This window comes from Triturus cristatus, chromosome 7 (genome assembly GCF_964204655.1).
Source record: "Triturus cristatus chromosome 7, aTriCri1.1, whole genome shotgun sequence".
Lineage (NCBI taxonomy): Eukaryota > Metazoa > Chordata > Amphibia > Caudata > Salamandridae > Triturus > Triturus cristatus.
The window spans coordinates 1,041,550,397-1,041,566,645 of NC_140590.1; the positions used below are offsets into that span (position 1 = coordinate 1,041,550,397).

The 16,249-nt window shown below is 46.9% G+C and overlaps 1 protein-coding gene across 2 annotated transcripts in view; it reads left to right on the top strand.

Annotated features, from left to right (window-relative positions):
* Positions 1–16,249, top strand: part of JAKMIP2 (janus kinase and microtubule interacting protein 2) — a 354,418-nt gene that overhangs the window by 189,267 nt on the left and 148,902 nt on the right. For both annotated transcript variants that reach the window (XM_085618096.1, XM_085618097.1), the window contains exon 4: positions 11,359–11,856. In XM_085618096.1, the coding sequence (XP_085474222.1) occupies positions 11,359–11,856 (498 nt within the window). The remainder of the gene's footprint in view (positions 1–11,358; positions 11,857–16,249) is intronic.

The window sequence follows — 16,249 nt, forward strand, 5'->3', positions numbered from 1 at the left end:
TGGATCACCCTGTGAGCCCCTGTACCAGTGTACACTAGGTACCCAGGGCATTGGTGTATCTAAGGCCTGCCAGGGGCTGAAGCATGTATTATGCCACCCCTGGCCTGGCCTAACAAATTTGACACAACTGGCTGATCACTCGGCTGGGGTAAGTTGGTGTAACCACCTCTTACTTAGGTGTAGTATACCTATACCTAACCTTAAATGGGACACCTGGTAACCTATAAGTCACTCCTATGGCAGGCCTTAACAATCCTGAAGGCAGAGTGCTTGGTTCCATGTGAGATGGTGCTCTGGCATGAGCTGAGCCTGTCTGCAGTGGTCGGAACAACTTCCTTCTACCGTTTCTAGATATCGTCATACCATATACTCTTAAGTGCATTATGAACCTCGCGGTTAAATGCTATCTTTGGTTTGGCTTTATCAAAACATGTCGAGTAAGGTGTCATACGAATTGGAATACTAACCCCTCGCCAATTCTGGCGACGGGGTTAGCATTCCACCCTTCTAGAGGGACACGACATGTACAGTACCTGAAACCCGGGTAAAATCAGACATAGCCTCAGCTCCACAAAATGGATGCTGCCACCACAGACACAAGTCTGCCCTCCTGCTGCTGGGAGTCCTTCCAGCTTGGGAGACGTGGACAAAGGGTTTCCTGCCAGGGGAGGTGCGAGCACCACCCCAGACAGAATTTTGTGTATTGGTCAGGTAGGGCTTGAATGGAATGAGACATGCCTGAGGCTCACAAGGAGCCTCGGTGCATATGCCAGTTCAAACCAGTCCTGGGGCACACCAGCCCCGGACCTGGGGCGAGCTGGACAAAGGATTGGGGGTGTAACCACCCCCCTTCCTGGTCCCACCCTTAGGGAGGGACCTAGCAGGTAGTCCGGCCCCTAGAATCCGCTTAAAGGTAGGAGCTGTGTCCTAAGACTTCAGACATCCTGGAATCAACTTAACCACAAGAAGAAGACGGGAACTTCGACGCTCTGCTGCACAGAGGACTGAAGGAAATCTCCCCTATGGTCAGGGAGTGACCATCTTGCTAACGCAAGCACCAACCAGCTTTTGAACATCTGCTTTGCTACCGCCTCCTGCCGGAGCCCAAGCCCAGAGCCCGACAAGACCTGGACCTCCAGACCTCTCACCGCCCGATGCACAGTCCCTGCAAAGAAGGAACCCGTGGAGGCACCGAGACACGTGGAGCCAGCCATCTTGAAAGACCGACGACAAGCTGCAAGCGCAACAACAGAGGCTCCCTCCAAGATGTGCTTTGGGTCCTGAGAAGCCCAACACCCGAGCAGCATCTGCACCAAAGGTGAGCCCTCCAGCATCTCCACGATCTGCATGGGGCCCCTCTGCACTTTGCATCTCGACGCGCCTGCCCGGTCCCTGGCCCGTTGGCTAGTGGCCATTTTGTCGACCTATTTTGAAATCAACGATGCTGGTCTGGTTGCTCCAGACTGGCCCTAGCTGCTCTCCAATAGAGCAGCCCCTCTGACCTTGCTGGTCAGAACAATCAGCTTTCTTGAACTTCCACGACTCCTGCCTTTGCCAAGGCTTGTTTGCTTCTTTCGAGTCGCCGACACCGCCGACAGCGAGAGCCTGCGTGGGACAGCTCGTGACTCGACTCCTGGACGTCGTTGACCTTCAGGGACCACGTGGCTGCGGAGACAAGCTACACTTCACCACCTGTTTGCACCCGACATCGCCTGGTACCTACCTGGTGCCACGCCGGTCACTGGCTAGTGACTGTGAACACTGCCCCCTCTGCTTTCAGGTCTTCTACAACCCCGATCCACTCTTGGATCCAACGCAGCTCTTCTGGACCGACCGCCTGCAGCATCTTTGTCATCAGGCGCCATTGAATCGATAGAAGAAACCCGACGCACTTTGAGACCTATGCACCCGCTTCCTGTGGGTGAGGTAAAGCTGGCACTCTGGTGCCCAAGTATAGAGAATCATCTCTAGTGTCTGTGTTTCGAATCTTGAGATCGTAGTCCACCCAGAAGACCCTTTCTGCAGTTGCTTTTTAACTTTTACGCACCCATTGAAAACCTATGGGAGCACGCGTGTGACTTTCCTCACTGCACACGCAACCCGTGGACCTCCTGGTCACTAACTGAAGTTAGCTCCTTGTAGGCCCAGCGATTCTAGAGGCCCTAGGCCTTTTCCCTTTCCTGTTCGTGGTACTTATACCACCATTTTAGTATATGGTTTGAGTGGCCACCAGGGCCCATCCATATAAAGTGCAACTTCTGTTTATTATAACGTTGTCTTGTTTAACGATTTGTGCTCCTGTGCTCATAAAGAGTCTAGGGGTTACTTTGAGAAATAAATACATATATATTTTGAATATATATCTGTGTGGTGTCCTTTCATTGGTATAAAAGGGGGTTACATTTGGTAAAACAGCCTGCTTAACACGCTTTAACGAGTTTAGCCTCAAAGACTGCTTAGCCTACGCTACCACTAGGGCAGCTAGTCCGAAAAGGTTGACTTACAACCACACCATAAGGGTTGCTTGGCATGGTACAAGGTGGTCACTTTAACTAGTGAACATCATATACCAGGCCAACTTCTCACACTTCGCATGTGTGCTTCACTGTACAGCACACGTACAAAGTAGAACAAGTGTTAAACTACATCTAAGCATAGTATTTCATACTGGAGGGTGTACCAATCAAGTACAAAACCTATAATTGACAACATTCACACACCCTTGTGTGTGTTTTGACACAAGCCTAGAGTGCACCAGCGCATGGGGAGAGAGAACCAGTAGATATAGTACCATTCTGCTTTCTCCTTTTCATGCAACACATCACAATCCAGAAAGTTGTGTCGATTCACTGCATTGCATTGGGTGAAAACTTATAAATATACATCCAAGTGCTTACGTTGATCTGCTTTGACTCTTTGGTTGGGCTGTACTTCTTGCAGAAGGTGTGGCATTGCAGTGCTATGGGATAGAATACTTACTGTGGGAGCGAGCACCTTTGATGTCAAGTTGATGTTTTTGATGGACATGACACTGTCCATGGGTCACAAGCTACCTCACTATTTATGGATGTGCCACTAGCTACACACACTGTCTACCCATGAGCCCAAACTCCTTAGAGCCTGTCCAAGTGCTCCAAGCTCCCCACAATATCTATCCATGTGGACCAGTCTACCTAAGACTCTTTATGTACACCTAGAACATTACTCTGTCTATGTGCCTCAGGCTACTTCAGACAGTATTTCCGTGATCTTAAGCCTCAGGGATATAATAGGCTTCCAACAACCTTACACCTGCACCTGAACTCTGCTATCTGTGAGTCTACCCTGCTAAGTGGTGCCACCCCAGTCCTGGAGCCTTGGAAGTGGGCCCAAGGTGCTTGTCAACAAAACCGATGCATCTTCTCTGCTGAGTAGTGTGTTCCCCAGCAGAACCGATGCATCTACTCTGCTAAGCGGTGCATCCCTCAATCAATCAATCAATCAGGGATTTGGAAAGTGCACTACTCACCATTGAGGGTCTCAATGCGCTGGGGGAAAGGGGGGAATTTAGGGCAGCTCCAGCTCATCCGAAGAGCCAGATGTTGAGGCTCTTTCTAAAATGCTTACAGTGTGGGGGTCATCTGATGCTGAGGGGAGTTCATTCCAGGTCTTGGCTGCGAGGTAGAAGAAGGATCTCCCTCCCATTCTGCCCCTGTGGATGTGGGAGATTTCGTCCAGTGCAAGGTCGGCGGAGAGGAGGTTTCTATTGGGGGCGTAGAAAGAGATTCTTTTGTTGAGGTATTGGGGTCAGGTGTTGTGGAGGGCCTTGTAGGGATGTGTGAGCAGCTTGAAAGCCACTCTTTTTTCGACGGGGAGCCTGTGGAGGTCTCGTAGGTGCTGGGTGATGTGGTTTTGTCGTGAGATGCTGAGGACAAGTCTGGCTGCGGTATTCTGGATGGTCTGGAGTTTGTGGAGTAGAGATTTGTTGATTCTGGCGTAGAGGGCATTTCCGTAGTCCAGTCTGCTGGTTATGAGTGCATGGGTGATGGTCTTTCTGGATTCGGGGGTGATCTATTTTAAGGTCTTGCAGAGTATGTGGAGGGTGTTGAAGCCCGTGGAGGATACGGCGTTGATCTGTTGGCTCATGGTGAGGGAGGAGTCAAGTATGATGCCGAGGTTGTGGGCGTGGTCCGTGTGTGTGGGAGGGTTGCCGAGGGTAGGGGGCCACCAGATGTTGTCCCACCCGGAGGGGGTGGATCAGAGGACGAGGAATTCCGTTACTCTGAGTTGAGCTTCAGGCAGCTGCTACTCATCCAGGATGCAACGTCCTTCATACCTTCCTGGAAACTGGGTCTGGTGATGTCGGCTTCCTTGGTGAGGGAGAAGATCAGCTGGGTATCGTCAGCATAGGATACAATGCTGAGTCTGTGTTTTCTGATGATGGTTGCAAGTGGGGCCATGTAGATGTTGAAGACCGTAGGGCTGAGGGAGAATCCTTGGGGTACTCCACATCTGATCTCTGTGGGTTCGGAGAGGAAGCGCGGGAGTCTGATTCTTTGAGTTCGACCGGCGAGGAAGGAGCGGATCCAGTCTAGGGCAGTTTCCTGTATGCTGGCGTCGTGGAGTCTGGTGGCTAGTGTGCGGTGGAAGACGGTGTTGAAGGCTGTTTAGAGGTCTAGTAGAATGAGTGCTGCTGTGTGGCCTTGGTCGAGGAGCGTGTGGATGTCGTCCGTGGCGGCTAGAAAGGCGGTCTCGGTGCTGTGGTTGTTGCGGAATCCGATTGAGAAGTGTCGAGGATCGAATCGTATTCTATGAATTTTGTGAGCTGGTTGCTGAGGATCTTCTTGGTGACTTTGGCAGCAAAAGGGAGGAGAGAGATGGGTCTGTAGTTCTTGAGGTCCGTCGGGTCTGCGGAGTGCTTCTTGAGGAGGGGGTTGACTTCTGCGCATTTCCAGATGACGTGGAAAGTGCCTGTTTCAAGGGTGCAGTTGATTGTATGTCGTAGTTCAGGTGCTATGGCGGAGGCAGCTCTGTGGAAGATGTGCGGCGGGCAGGGATCAGTGGGAGCTCCGGAGTGTATGCTCCTCATGATGTTTGTGTTGTCTTCTGTGGTGACAGGGGTCAAGGCGGTGATGGTCGACTGGTTGGCGTTGCTGGGGGCCGGTGTTGGGTCGGTGAATTGGTTCTGTTTGTCGAAGTTGTCGCAGAGAGTCCTGATCTTGTGATTGAAGAATTCTCGGAGTTCTGTGGTGAAGCCGGTGGCTTTCGTGGTGTGTTGTCTATCAGAGTTCTGGAGAGGGGCGAGCTTGTTTGTGCAGTCGGTGATCCATTTGTGGAGTTCGTTGGCTGCGGAGTTGGCACCGGTCGTGGTGGGTGGACGAGTGCAACTGAGGGCGGCGTTGAGGTGCTCTTCGGTGATCTTGCTCCAGTTTCTGCATGGGGCATGTTTAGGCTTGTGTGCAGTGGGTTTGGAGAAGGAAAAGTGGACGCAGTGGTGGTCTGTTCAGAGGGGCTGAGTGGTGTGATTGAAGCGAATGTTGTTTCTTTCTGCGAAGATGGAGTTGAGGCTGTGTCCTGCCTTGTGGGTGGGGGTGGTGATGAGTTGTTTCAGTCGATGTTGGTGTGGTTGTCCAGGAGGGCGGTGGCGTTGGGGTCACTGAGGTTGTTGAGGTGGAAATTTAGGTCTCCGAGCAGTGCACAGTCCATGGAGGTGAGGGCTTGGGGTGCGATGAGGTCGGCGATGGTGTTAGTGAACGGGGCCCGGGGTCCGAGAGGTCTGTGGGCTAGAGTTCTATGTATAGTCGTTCTGGTGTTGATCTGAAAGTGGATGTGTTCCATGGGGGGCAAGGGGTCGATCGAGATGGTGGTTGTGAGTCAGAGGGAGCTTTTGTGTACAATGGCGAGGCCACCTCCAGAGTGGTTGGGGCGGTCTTTCCTCTGGATCTTGTACCCGTCGGTGATGGTGGTTGCGATGTGGGGTGCAGAGCTGCTGTTGGTCCAGGTCTCTGTGAGGAAGGCGACGTCAGGAGCAAGGGTGTTGAGGAGGTCTCACATTTCTACTGCCTGTCTGTGCAGGGAGCATACGTTGAGGAGGATGCAGCTCAGGGGTTTGGGTGCACTGGCATCTGATGGTTTGGTGGCAGCTGTCGGGGTCCGGAGGTGGGTGAAGGTGCGGCTGCAGTGTCGGTAGGAGAACTGGCCTTGGGTGGTGTTCGGCGTTGACAGTTGGCAGTTGTTGTTTCTTCCGGGGTTGAGTGCATGGAGGGTTGCTGAGTCGTAGCAGTGGGGGGGGGGTCTGAGGACCAGGGTCCCTGGCGCTGGTCGCGGATGGGCGTAGACGGGTTTGCCTTTGGCCCGCCCACTGCACGTGGTCGCACAGTGGCTGCCATTAAGTAGGGGAGGGAGAGCAGTTGGGAGGTTGGAGCCGCAACACGCAGGAAGCTAGGGGCCATAGGGGCAGCAGCAGTGGGAAAAGGAGCAAAAAAGGCAACCGGGTAATAGAGAAAACTCTGATTAGAACCGACGCATCACTGCTGTTGTGGGGATTGGGTGCGTTAGAAAGACCTGCATCGCCTCTGCAGTCCTCAAGAACTGATGAACCACCCCGAAGGCATAGAGCATCCATAGCACAGGCCCTTGCATCTCTCATCAACCGTTGCCTCATAGACGACCTTGAATGTCGCATCACAGCCTCGCATCTCCTTGGAACCGACGCATCGCCCCGACTGTCCGCTGCATCCCCGATGCCAGATTTCACATCACAAGCCCCGTTGAGGGGGATCCTCAACAATGACACAACAATACCTCGCTCCGCAGTCTCAACGCATCTCAGAACCGACTCATCGGTTTGACTGTGTGGCACATTTTCGACACAGATCCTCTCAACACTCAGCAACCAGAACTTAAGGTACTTTGTTCAGGGGGCCTAACTGGCCTGTAGCAGGCCCATGCTTCATTTCAGTCCTCCTGAGCTTGCGACTCTTGTACTGGTCTGGGACAATCAGATATCCACAGTTAGAGCTTTGTGCTATTTGGTATTTTGACCTAAAAACTTTAACTTTCAATAACTTTGGTTCTACTGACTAGGTTTTGTCATTTTGGTCTTGTTATAGTTATTAAAAATTGCTTTATTTCTCTAAATCTGTGGTGGGCTTGTGTTAGTGGTGTGTTTTCAGTGTTTTACTGTTTGAGGTGTGCAAATACTTTACACATTGCCTCTGAGTTAAGCCTGACTGCTCTATGCCAAGCTACCAAGGAGCGGAGCACAGGTTAATTTGGAGTTTGCTTGTTCCATACCCTGACAAGGACTATGGTTGCTGCTTGACCAGGGCTCACACCCTAGTCAACCAGCAACCCAATTTCTTACAACTAGGATACCTCACACTGTCTATTAGTCCAAGCAACCTCGCACCATCTTTCTATTTGCCTCAAGCTCATTCCCACTGTCTGTTCATGTCTTCACTTGCTACCTCACACTGTATGTACAAGTTCTTCAAGCCCCTCACACTTCAGTCGAATTACTCCAAACTCATCCTCAGTCCATCCCATTGTGCAAGTCCTCATCAAGAGAGTGAAAATGAGCCATAAAATGGTACTGGCTAGTTGAAGATATCAGTCATCCCACTCCTGTTGCCACCGTTCTACTCAGGGAAGAGTTGTGGATGTATGCAGGCATGGCCCAAACAGCTAAGAGCGGTGGGGCAGGGTGTTTGTCGACAGACGGCGGGATAGATAAACTTGAATAAAAAAATGAATAAAACTACTTACCTTGCGCTCGCCGCTTCGCGGACTCAGTGATGCCGTGAGCGCAAGGTAGGTGGTTTTATTTATTTTTTACCTATCTAGTCATCTGTCAACTTCCCCCCTCCCCGCCCGCGCCCCACTGGTCTTACCGGTACAGGCCGCGCCTGCAGGTATGTAAGGATGTAAGCATAGAGGTCAAGAGGCTATTCACGCTGCTTTGCTTCCTTTGTAGTAAGACTGTTGTTTATATGTTCAGAAGCAGTCTTGCCAACTCTAATGACTTTCATCATTAGTTCACTTATTTGTTAGCTGCGTTGCCCTTCATGACGCCATGATGCCACGAAAAGCACAAGTCTAGATATTTTTGGGCCAAAATGGTCATATTTCTTTTCTTGTAGAAAGTGCAGGCATTTACTTACTAATCTGGTTATGTGCCACAAAAACGTGATCTCATAAAGCCTCTAACCCATAGTTCATTTATATTTAAACTATTAATTAGTAGCATATAATACCTTATCAAATAGCCATTCAAAATCTATTTATCCAACTTTGAAAATTTCTGTCTCTTTATCTCCCACAGTACGCTGGCAATATTTTTCTTTTTATACTTGCCAGAGAGCTCCTTCATTAATCTGAGGAGGCCAAATATTTGTAATTCATCTTGCAGCATTGTTCAGCAAAGCACCCTTGCAAATCGAGATCCTACTTTATAATTAAAATAAATATCAAGGCATGCTTTGGCATATCGGGAAAGCTGCCTCGCGTCATGTTCAAGACTGTCAGTCAGTTCTATTTTTTCAGCCAAAAGCTGAGATCTTGTCTCATAGCTCTGAGGATAAACGTAAAACTGCAAAAAACGAGGAGGCTGAATGGCACCCTATTGACATCAGTAGTTGTTATTTCAATTGCCGTCAATCTACATCAAGTGCAAACTTAACACTTTGAAGGGCACAGATACCTTTCTGGTGTTTGGTGCATTGTTTTGTGCCAGTCTTAAAACAATCTACACGCTTCTTGCATATTGTGATAATGCCAAATCGTATCTATAAATTACCCCCTGGTCATAACTACAGGGCTTCCTTGTGCCATATAAGCACCATACATAAATCCCATATTCACATTCAGGGCCTTATTTACTATATTTTGATGTGCGGCAGCGCAGCAAGTCTTCCTGCTGCACGGCTGTGTGTCAAAATAAGAGGGCAGAAATGTGCCGTAACTATAAGGTAAAGCGCATTCCTGCTCTTCTCCCTGCACCGGTGCACAAGCAGCAGTCATGCGCCAACGCAGACACCCTTGCGTCATGGTGCAAGGGTGCCCGCGTTGCAGAGATGATAGTTCTTGTGCAGGGAGGGACACCTTCCTGTACAAAAACAATCATTAATGGTGTTTTGCTCCTTCTATGTGTGCCGCAGGATGCAGCACACATGGAAAGAGCAGAAATCAAGGAGAAATAAAAGTATTTCTCCTCGTTGCACCACTCCCTACGCTTCCCCTGGGTAGGCGTAGGATTCTGCCGCACTCCCAGATTTACAACACTATGCAAATCTGGGAATGTGTCAGGTTCCATGGATGTTGAGTGGGAACACCCACAGCAACACCAACGGAGCGCCGCTCTCAACAGAGTAATGAGTGAAAGGGGAACATATTTACAAGGCCAAGAAAAGTCACGCAGGGTACCTATACGTGGCTTGGTAAATATGAGCAGGCGCACTGAGCCAGCGGCGCGTCTAAAAAAGTGACGCCACTGCGGCGCAATGGGCTTGTAAATGAGGCCTTCAATCTTAAACTACATATGGTATGTAACTAACTTTGCAGCAAGAATCTCAGCCTCTCTTAGTTGCTGCCTGAAATGAAACCTCTGCATTTCACTCCAGGCCTCTCTGCTGCAGCTCTGCTGCTGTCGGATTCTTTCCTTGAAAAGACGCTCCCTGCCTGGCCATGAATCAAGGTCACGGCCTCTTTCAAGCTCCGATCAGCCAATCGTTCCGACTGTAAACCAGGACCCGCTACTGTGCCTCAATCAATAGACACCCGGAGTATTTTTTGTCCTCCTTGAAGATTATTGGCCATTGCTTTTCAGCCTTTTTTTAAATAAGAAAAGCCCCCGGGACTGCTATTTAAAAACATCAATGTGCCCATTCATCTCAACTTCGCCTGTTTTTGAAGGCACGATGATCTCGGTGCTCGTGATGTCCCGGTGGGACAACGAGGCCGTGGTTCGATTGTGTTTGCATTTAACGATTGGAGACCACTGGGCCGTGATGAACTGAGGCCTTTTCTGCTGTCCTTGGTGCTGAACCCACGTGACCATGGTAACACTTTTCTCATTGACGTTTTCTCGCACACACATTCACTAACGAGAACAAGTCAATTACCCTCTTTCTACATAGATACTCTTGCAGAAATGTGCCTAAAGGAGGCAGTAGTATCTGATTGTGGAAATCTGAGATACAGTAAGCTAGCAAAAAAGTGAAAAATGTTGATATGAGAGTATTCTGTTCAGTACTAAACAGACAGACCAAATCTATGTCTGTTGGACACGATGGGAGGGCAAGGTCAAAATGCTATAAAATTATAATATGAAAGAAATTAGTTAAAACCTTTGTGCAAATGGATCCACATGTGATACATCAAATAAAATGTGTTAGCCGATGGTGCTACGGTATGGACAAAGAATATGGTAGCGTTATTTCAATCGCCGATGTGTCTGACACAGAAATGAGAGGCTCTCTTAGGCACTTTATGGAGAACAGCAGCACTTACCCGATCAAGTCAGATTTAAAAGAAAGGGGATCTAATCTTCCGACCTGTGCCTGTTCCAGTAGGGTGCAGAGGCAGGAAGAGAATTTAATGCTCACTCAGACTATCCCGGGTTGTTTATATCATTCAGATTGGCCACGCTAACCATCTCTGCTGCACTGTATATTGCTATCATTTGCCTGGAATAGAGAGACAACGTTTCAGGAGTGCGGCAGTAGCCGTGCCAAGTGCACTTGCTTCTGCCAAGTCAGACTGCCAAGTTTATCCTTTGCAAACAAGGGCCTGTAATGATGCGTTGCGCCTTTGATCCAAATGCCGACCCACCAAATCCTACAAGGGACATTGGATGTTATGGCACACAGCGTCCCATCAGTCAAAAGTCACTGAACGAGCTACATTGACCCCTAACGATTGACATACCTTGTCGATTGTGTGCTTTGTGCCAGGCAAGCTGTTGTCCCTGCATTGGTGCATTTTTTAGTTAAAAAAAAATATGTTTTAGTTATAACTGAGAGCCAATATTATCCCATTTTACAGTTTTTCATGGCTGCTATACATTCTGTGGAGCATGAATGTAAATTAATACATTTTAGACCTGATTTGGAGAGGTGTTGTATCTTGTTTAGTAAAAATCACACTTCGATTTATAAGCTAAAGCCCTACCAGGAACTTCCAATTTTACTCCCTTTCATAGATCCCTGTTTAATTTCTGCAAAGTTTACTCCTCAGTTCCTCCTTTTTTATTTAATGAGTAACATATTTTAGACAATTCATCATGTGTGTCCTTCCATTGTTTTCCCTGCTGGTGCAGAACTAGAAGACTCATGTAAATGTAATCTTTCTGGTAACTGTGTGCTTCTTTCCATCTCACAGGTGACTAAACTGGAAAGGGAGAAAAATCAGGAAACCAAGCGGATTAAGGAACAGGAGCAACACAAGCAGACGGTCTTGGTCACTGAGCTGAGGGCCAAGCTGCACGAGGAGAAGATGAAGGAGCTGCAGGCCGTAAGGGAGAACCTCATCAAGCAACACGAGCAGGAAATGGCGCGGACAGGCAAGATCAAAGAGGCGGAGATCCAGCGCCTCAAGTCGGTGGTCAACGCCTTGAGGGATGGCAGTAGCGATAAAGTAAGGACTGCCCTGACCTCCGAGGCACGCGAGGAGGCCAGGAGGCTCTTTGACTCCGAGCGCCTTAAACTCTTGCAGGAGATCACAGAACTGAAACTGGCCAAGAAGCAAGTGGATGAGTCCCTCACCCAAATCACTCATGCGGACAAACTCAAGGCTGGGGACTTGCGAAGTGAGCACCAGTCTCACCAAGAAGCCATCAGCAAAATCAAGTGGGACTGTGAGAGGGACATCCGAAGACTGGTAAGTCATGCCAGGCTACAGCAGTCACCATAGGTTTTTGGATTTCTTTCTTTTTGTGTTTCTGATTGATTCTTTGCTACAATCCAAAATGCTGATCAAAAAGTAGAAACTGACTTAGGAGTGGACTGTAAAAGGAACCATTATTTCGGGGGAGGATGGTATGTGAAACAGAACAAGTTGATTACAACACTTACTTTGAAGAACACACGTTAGTGTCCATTAAGGGATTATTATTAACTGTGTGAATTTGACAAGGCCATTGGGCGTAGTGGAGGCTTGGCGAGGTGATGCTTAATAGGTGGTTCAAACTGCTCTGGGAGATGGCAGTTCTGAGTGAGAAAAATTCTCCAGTGTTGAGTGCTGGAGAGTAAATGGTCTACATCGGGAGCAGGGTAAGGACTGTTTAGGTTAGAGGTTTGTGAAGTTTTTAAACGTTTCCCCTTTCCACCTCATGCATTTTACCAAGACAGTTGTAATACTTTGAAAACATAAGTTCAGGAAATGCCTAATTAGAAAACGATTTTACAGGAAATATGGCCACCAAAAATTATTTTGTTCTAAATCTTCACTGGCAGCCTAAGTTTTGTAAAGTTGTCAAACTTTACTCCTTTTCAAAGTGCAAAGTTGTGAACTTAGCACAACTTCACAAGTGTATCATTAATTAAACATTCTCCTATTTTCGAATTCTGTTGTGGTTTGACGTGGATTTAAATATATGGAACAAAACATAAAACTGGAACTCAAGTGCAGTGTATCTACACCCACAGAATAAAAGACTTGGGGGCATATTCACAATGAAGTGACGGGCGTGGCATTATCCTTGGTGGCTTAAGGCAGTGCTCCGCTACTTTTTACAAGAATACTGTGCAGCCCTGCATTTCACCATGCGCTGGCACTAATTGCAGCTGCCTAGCGCCAATGCAGGCACTCTTGCACCATTGTGCAAGGGTGCCTGCGTTGCAGGGAAAGACTGTTAATGTGCAGGAAGGTGTCCCTTCCTCCACATAAACAATCACCAATGGCGTTTTAAAATTTCTATTTGTGCTGCAGAATGCAAAAACAACAATTGATGGACAGAATGCAGAACAATGTCATACATTCACTCCAGTACAGAGATCTGGGCCTAAATCCATCGTTTTTTTGCTCACAATGCCGTTCCAGTTTGAACCCAGCCATATGCAAATCAGTCTTGGTGCCTCATGGGAACAGTCCAGCCCGAACTGCCAAGCCAGGTCCTCCCTGGACTGGAAAAGAATTCAGAATGCACACACACATATGAAAGTTGCAACTCGTCATTTTTTTTTAAAGATTGTTTATGTGCAAGAAGGGACACCTTCCTGCACATGAACAACCAATGGCATTTTGCTGTTTCTATGTGTGCTGCACAATGCAGCACACATAGAAACAGTAAAAATAAGGAGAAATAATGCATTTCTCCTCGTTTCGCCAGGGTAAGACCAGTTTCTTTTGGTCTTAATTTTGGCACAGCTCCACATTTCCATATTTATGCCACCCTTGTGAATATGGGGCAGCGTCAAAATCAATATGTGTTGCGGCAGAACGCCCACCGCAAAACCCATTGCACTCCCCTTTACCGCTAAGTACAACGTGTGAAGGAGGCCTTATTTACAAGGCAGAGTTAAGTGGCTTAACGCTGCCTTGTAAATGAGGTGAAGCCCAAGGTGCCACCACAACATCAAAAAAAGTGACAATATGGTGGCAGTAGGGGCTTGTAAATATGCCCCTTGTTTCAAGAAAAAAGAAATAATCTGCACTGCCCAGTTGCATTTCTGAATGTGTGCAGATTCATAACATTTTGCAATTCACAAACCTTTCCATGAGCATACATGGGAAACTGCCCCAATTGACGGATGCTGCGTGTGCCTATTGGAAACTGATGTGACTCCTGGTTTTTTTGTTTAAACAAATTTCCCATATGTTCATGGTACTATTCAACATTGGTGAAAAAGAGCACCTCTTTACGAGACATTTTCTTTTCTTTTCATACATTTTCTAAACAGGGACAAAATTATCTCCGTGAAAAGAAACCTCCTTCATCACCCCCTCAAAGTTTTTGGGGGTGTTCTGTTCTCCTTCCAATCCTAGAAAGGGATTTCCTCAGTCTTTGAAAGGAGAACAACAAGGGCTACAGACAAGTATAAGAACTGCCACAAACACACATCTTTAATGGCATTCACCACAAGCATGCATTTTTCTTGGCTTTGACAAACGTTCAAGGCTGAAAACCTCAAATGCTCATTATTCACCAATTAGGTGAGTTTCACTCAAGCATAATATTGTGCCCTCATGGATCAATCCGACTTTGAAGTACGCAGATTTATTGGTGCTCGCTCTTATTTACTGAATACCTGCCAGTTTTAAATCCCTCCATGAGCTTGCTTAGGACTATGTTATGTTATGTTGCTCCCTCAAACAACTACTTTTCTGTCATTGGGGTAAGTCATCACTTCTTCTGACCGGCGGACGTACACTCTTCAACTCGGTATGCTCAACCTAGGGATGTATGACGTTACAACGCATACTTTTACAACGCATGCACTTACAACGCAATTTTTACAATGCAACATCCACTACAACGCATTCCATTACATCGCATGACACTACAACGCATTTTTAAAAACTACCTTTACAACGCATTCCATTACATCGCATACTACCTTTACAACGCATACCATTACAACGCATAATGTTAAATTGCATTTAAGGTAAGTATTGGATAGTATAGGGGTAAAAATTACTATTCTTACTCCAGGGGGTGCAACAGTAGGGTAAGTGTTGGATAGTATAGGGGTAAAAAGTACTATTCTAACTCCAGGGGGTGCAACAGTAGGGTAAGTGTTGGATAGTATAGGGGTAAAAATTACTATTCTAACTCCAGGGGGTGCAACAGTAGGGTAAGTGTTGGATAGTATAGGGGTAAAAATTACTATTCTAACTCCAGGGGGTGCAACAGTAGGGTAAGTGTTGGATAGTATAGGGGTAAAAATTGCTATTCTAACTCCAGGGGGTGCAACAGTAGGGTAAGTGTTGGATAGTATAGGGGTAAAAATTACTATTCTAACTCCAGGGGGTGCAACAGTAGGGTAAGTGTTGGATAGTGTAGGGGTTAAAAATTACTATTCTAACTCCAGGGGGTGCAACAGTAGGGTAAGTGTTGGATAGTGTAGGGGTTAAAAATTAATATTCTAACTCCAATGGTATGCATTGTAATGGTATGCGTTGTAATGCCATGCGATGTAGTGTCTGAGTTGTAATGGTATGCGTTGTAATGGTATGCGTTGTAGTGTCATGCGTTGTAAAGGATGTTCCGTTGTAATGCCTGCGTTGTAAGTGTAGTGCGATGTAATAGTTGCGTTGTAAAGGTTGTTTCCCCAACCTAGTAACTAAACAAATCAAATGCCAAGAATGGCCAACACGTGTTTCACGATTTTCCAGTCACTACTTGAGTAACAAATGTCACTCTAATGCAGATGGTCTTTGTCACCAGGCACTATGCTTAACACCTGTTTCAGGAAATAACAAATCAACTATCATGGTATTGAAAGTGAATTACTGCACTTTATGGAAAGGTCAAAAGATACTATTATAATTTTGAATGCATTTGAATTTTATTTGTCCCTGAAGCAGTGACATGAGAGTAGTGAAAAATCTGTTGGCCATTCATGTGATTTAATGAAAAATAAAGGAAGAAAATGTTTTAAAAGTCAAATATGAGTTTTTGAAGCCCTCATTTTCATCAATAGATTCCTTCCAAAAGTTGATGGGAAAATGTATTTCATAATTTGTCTCCTAAGATGTCATTACCCTTTTCAAAGTATGACTGGCCAATTGTCCTCATTATTGTCCTTTTAATTTCCAGGGCAAATGACATCTTGGAGCATAGAATGAGAAGAGTTATGTTGTAATCACAGGACTCCAAGATCCAATAATGAAATACGTTTATTGGAGACAAGCAACCCGAGTGTGGTTCCCCCCACTCACCCCTCCCCTCTCCCCTCAGCCAGCACAACTGGCTAACAGTAGAATCTCCACTACTCAAGTAAATAAAAGAAAATCATAACATAGCATGCCAAACATTCTAAAGACCGTGCTCACTGAACAGGTGGATAGCTCCTTTAATCATACAGTTTGCTCTTTTGACCAACCCATTGGCCAATGGATTATAAAGAATCATGCACACATGTTTTATCCCACACACACTTAAATAATTCCTCATCTCTCTGGAAGTCAACTATGTTTCATTGTCTGTGAAGAGAGTATGTGGAAAACCCTCATCTCTGAAGATAGTCTCCCACAAAGTTTTGGGGGAGGTTCTGTTCTCCTTTTCCCATCGTCCGGGCAGCAATTAGGCATAGGAAGCAAACCATGAAAG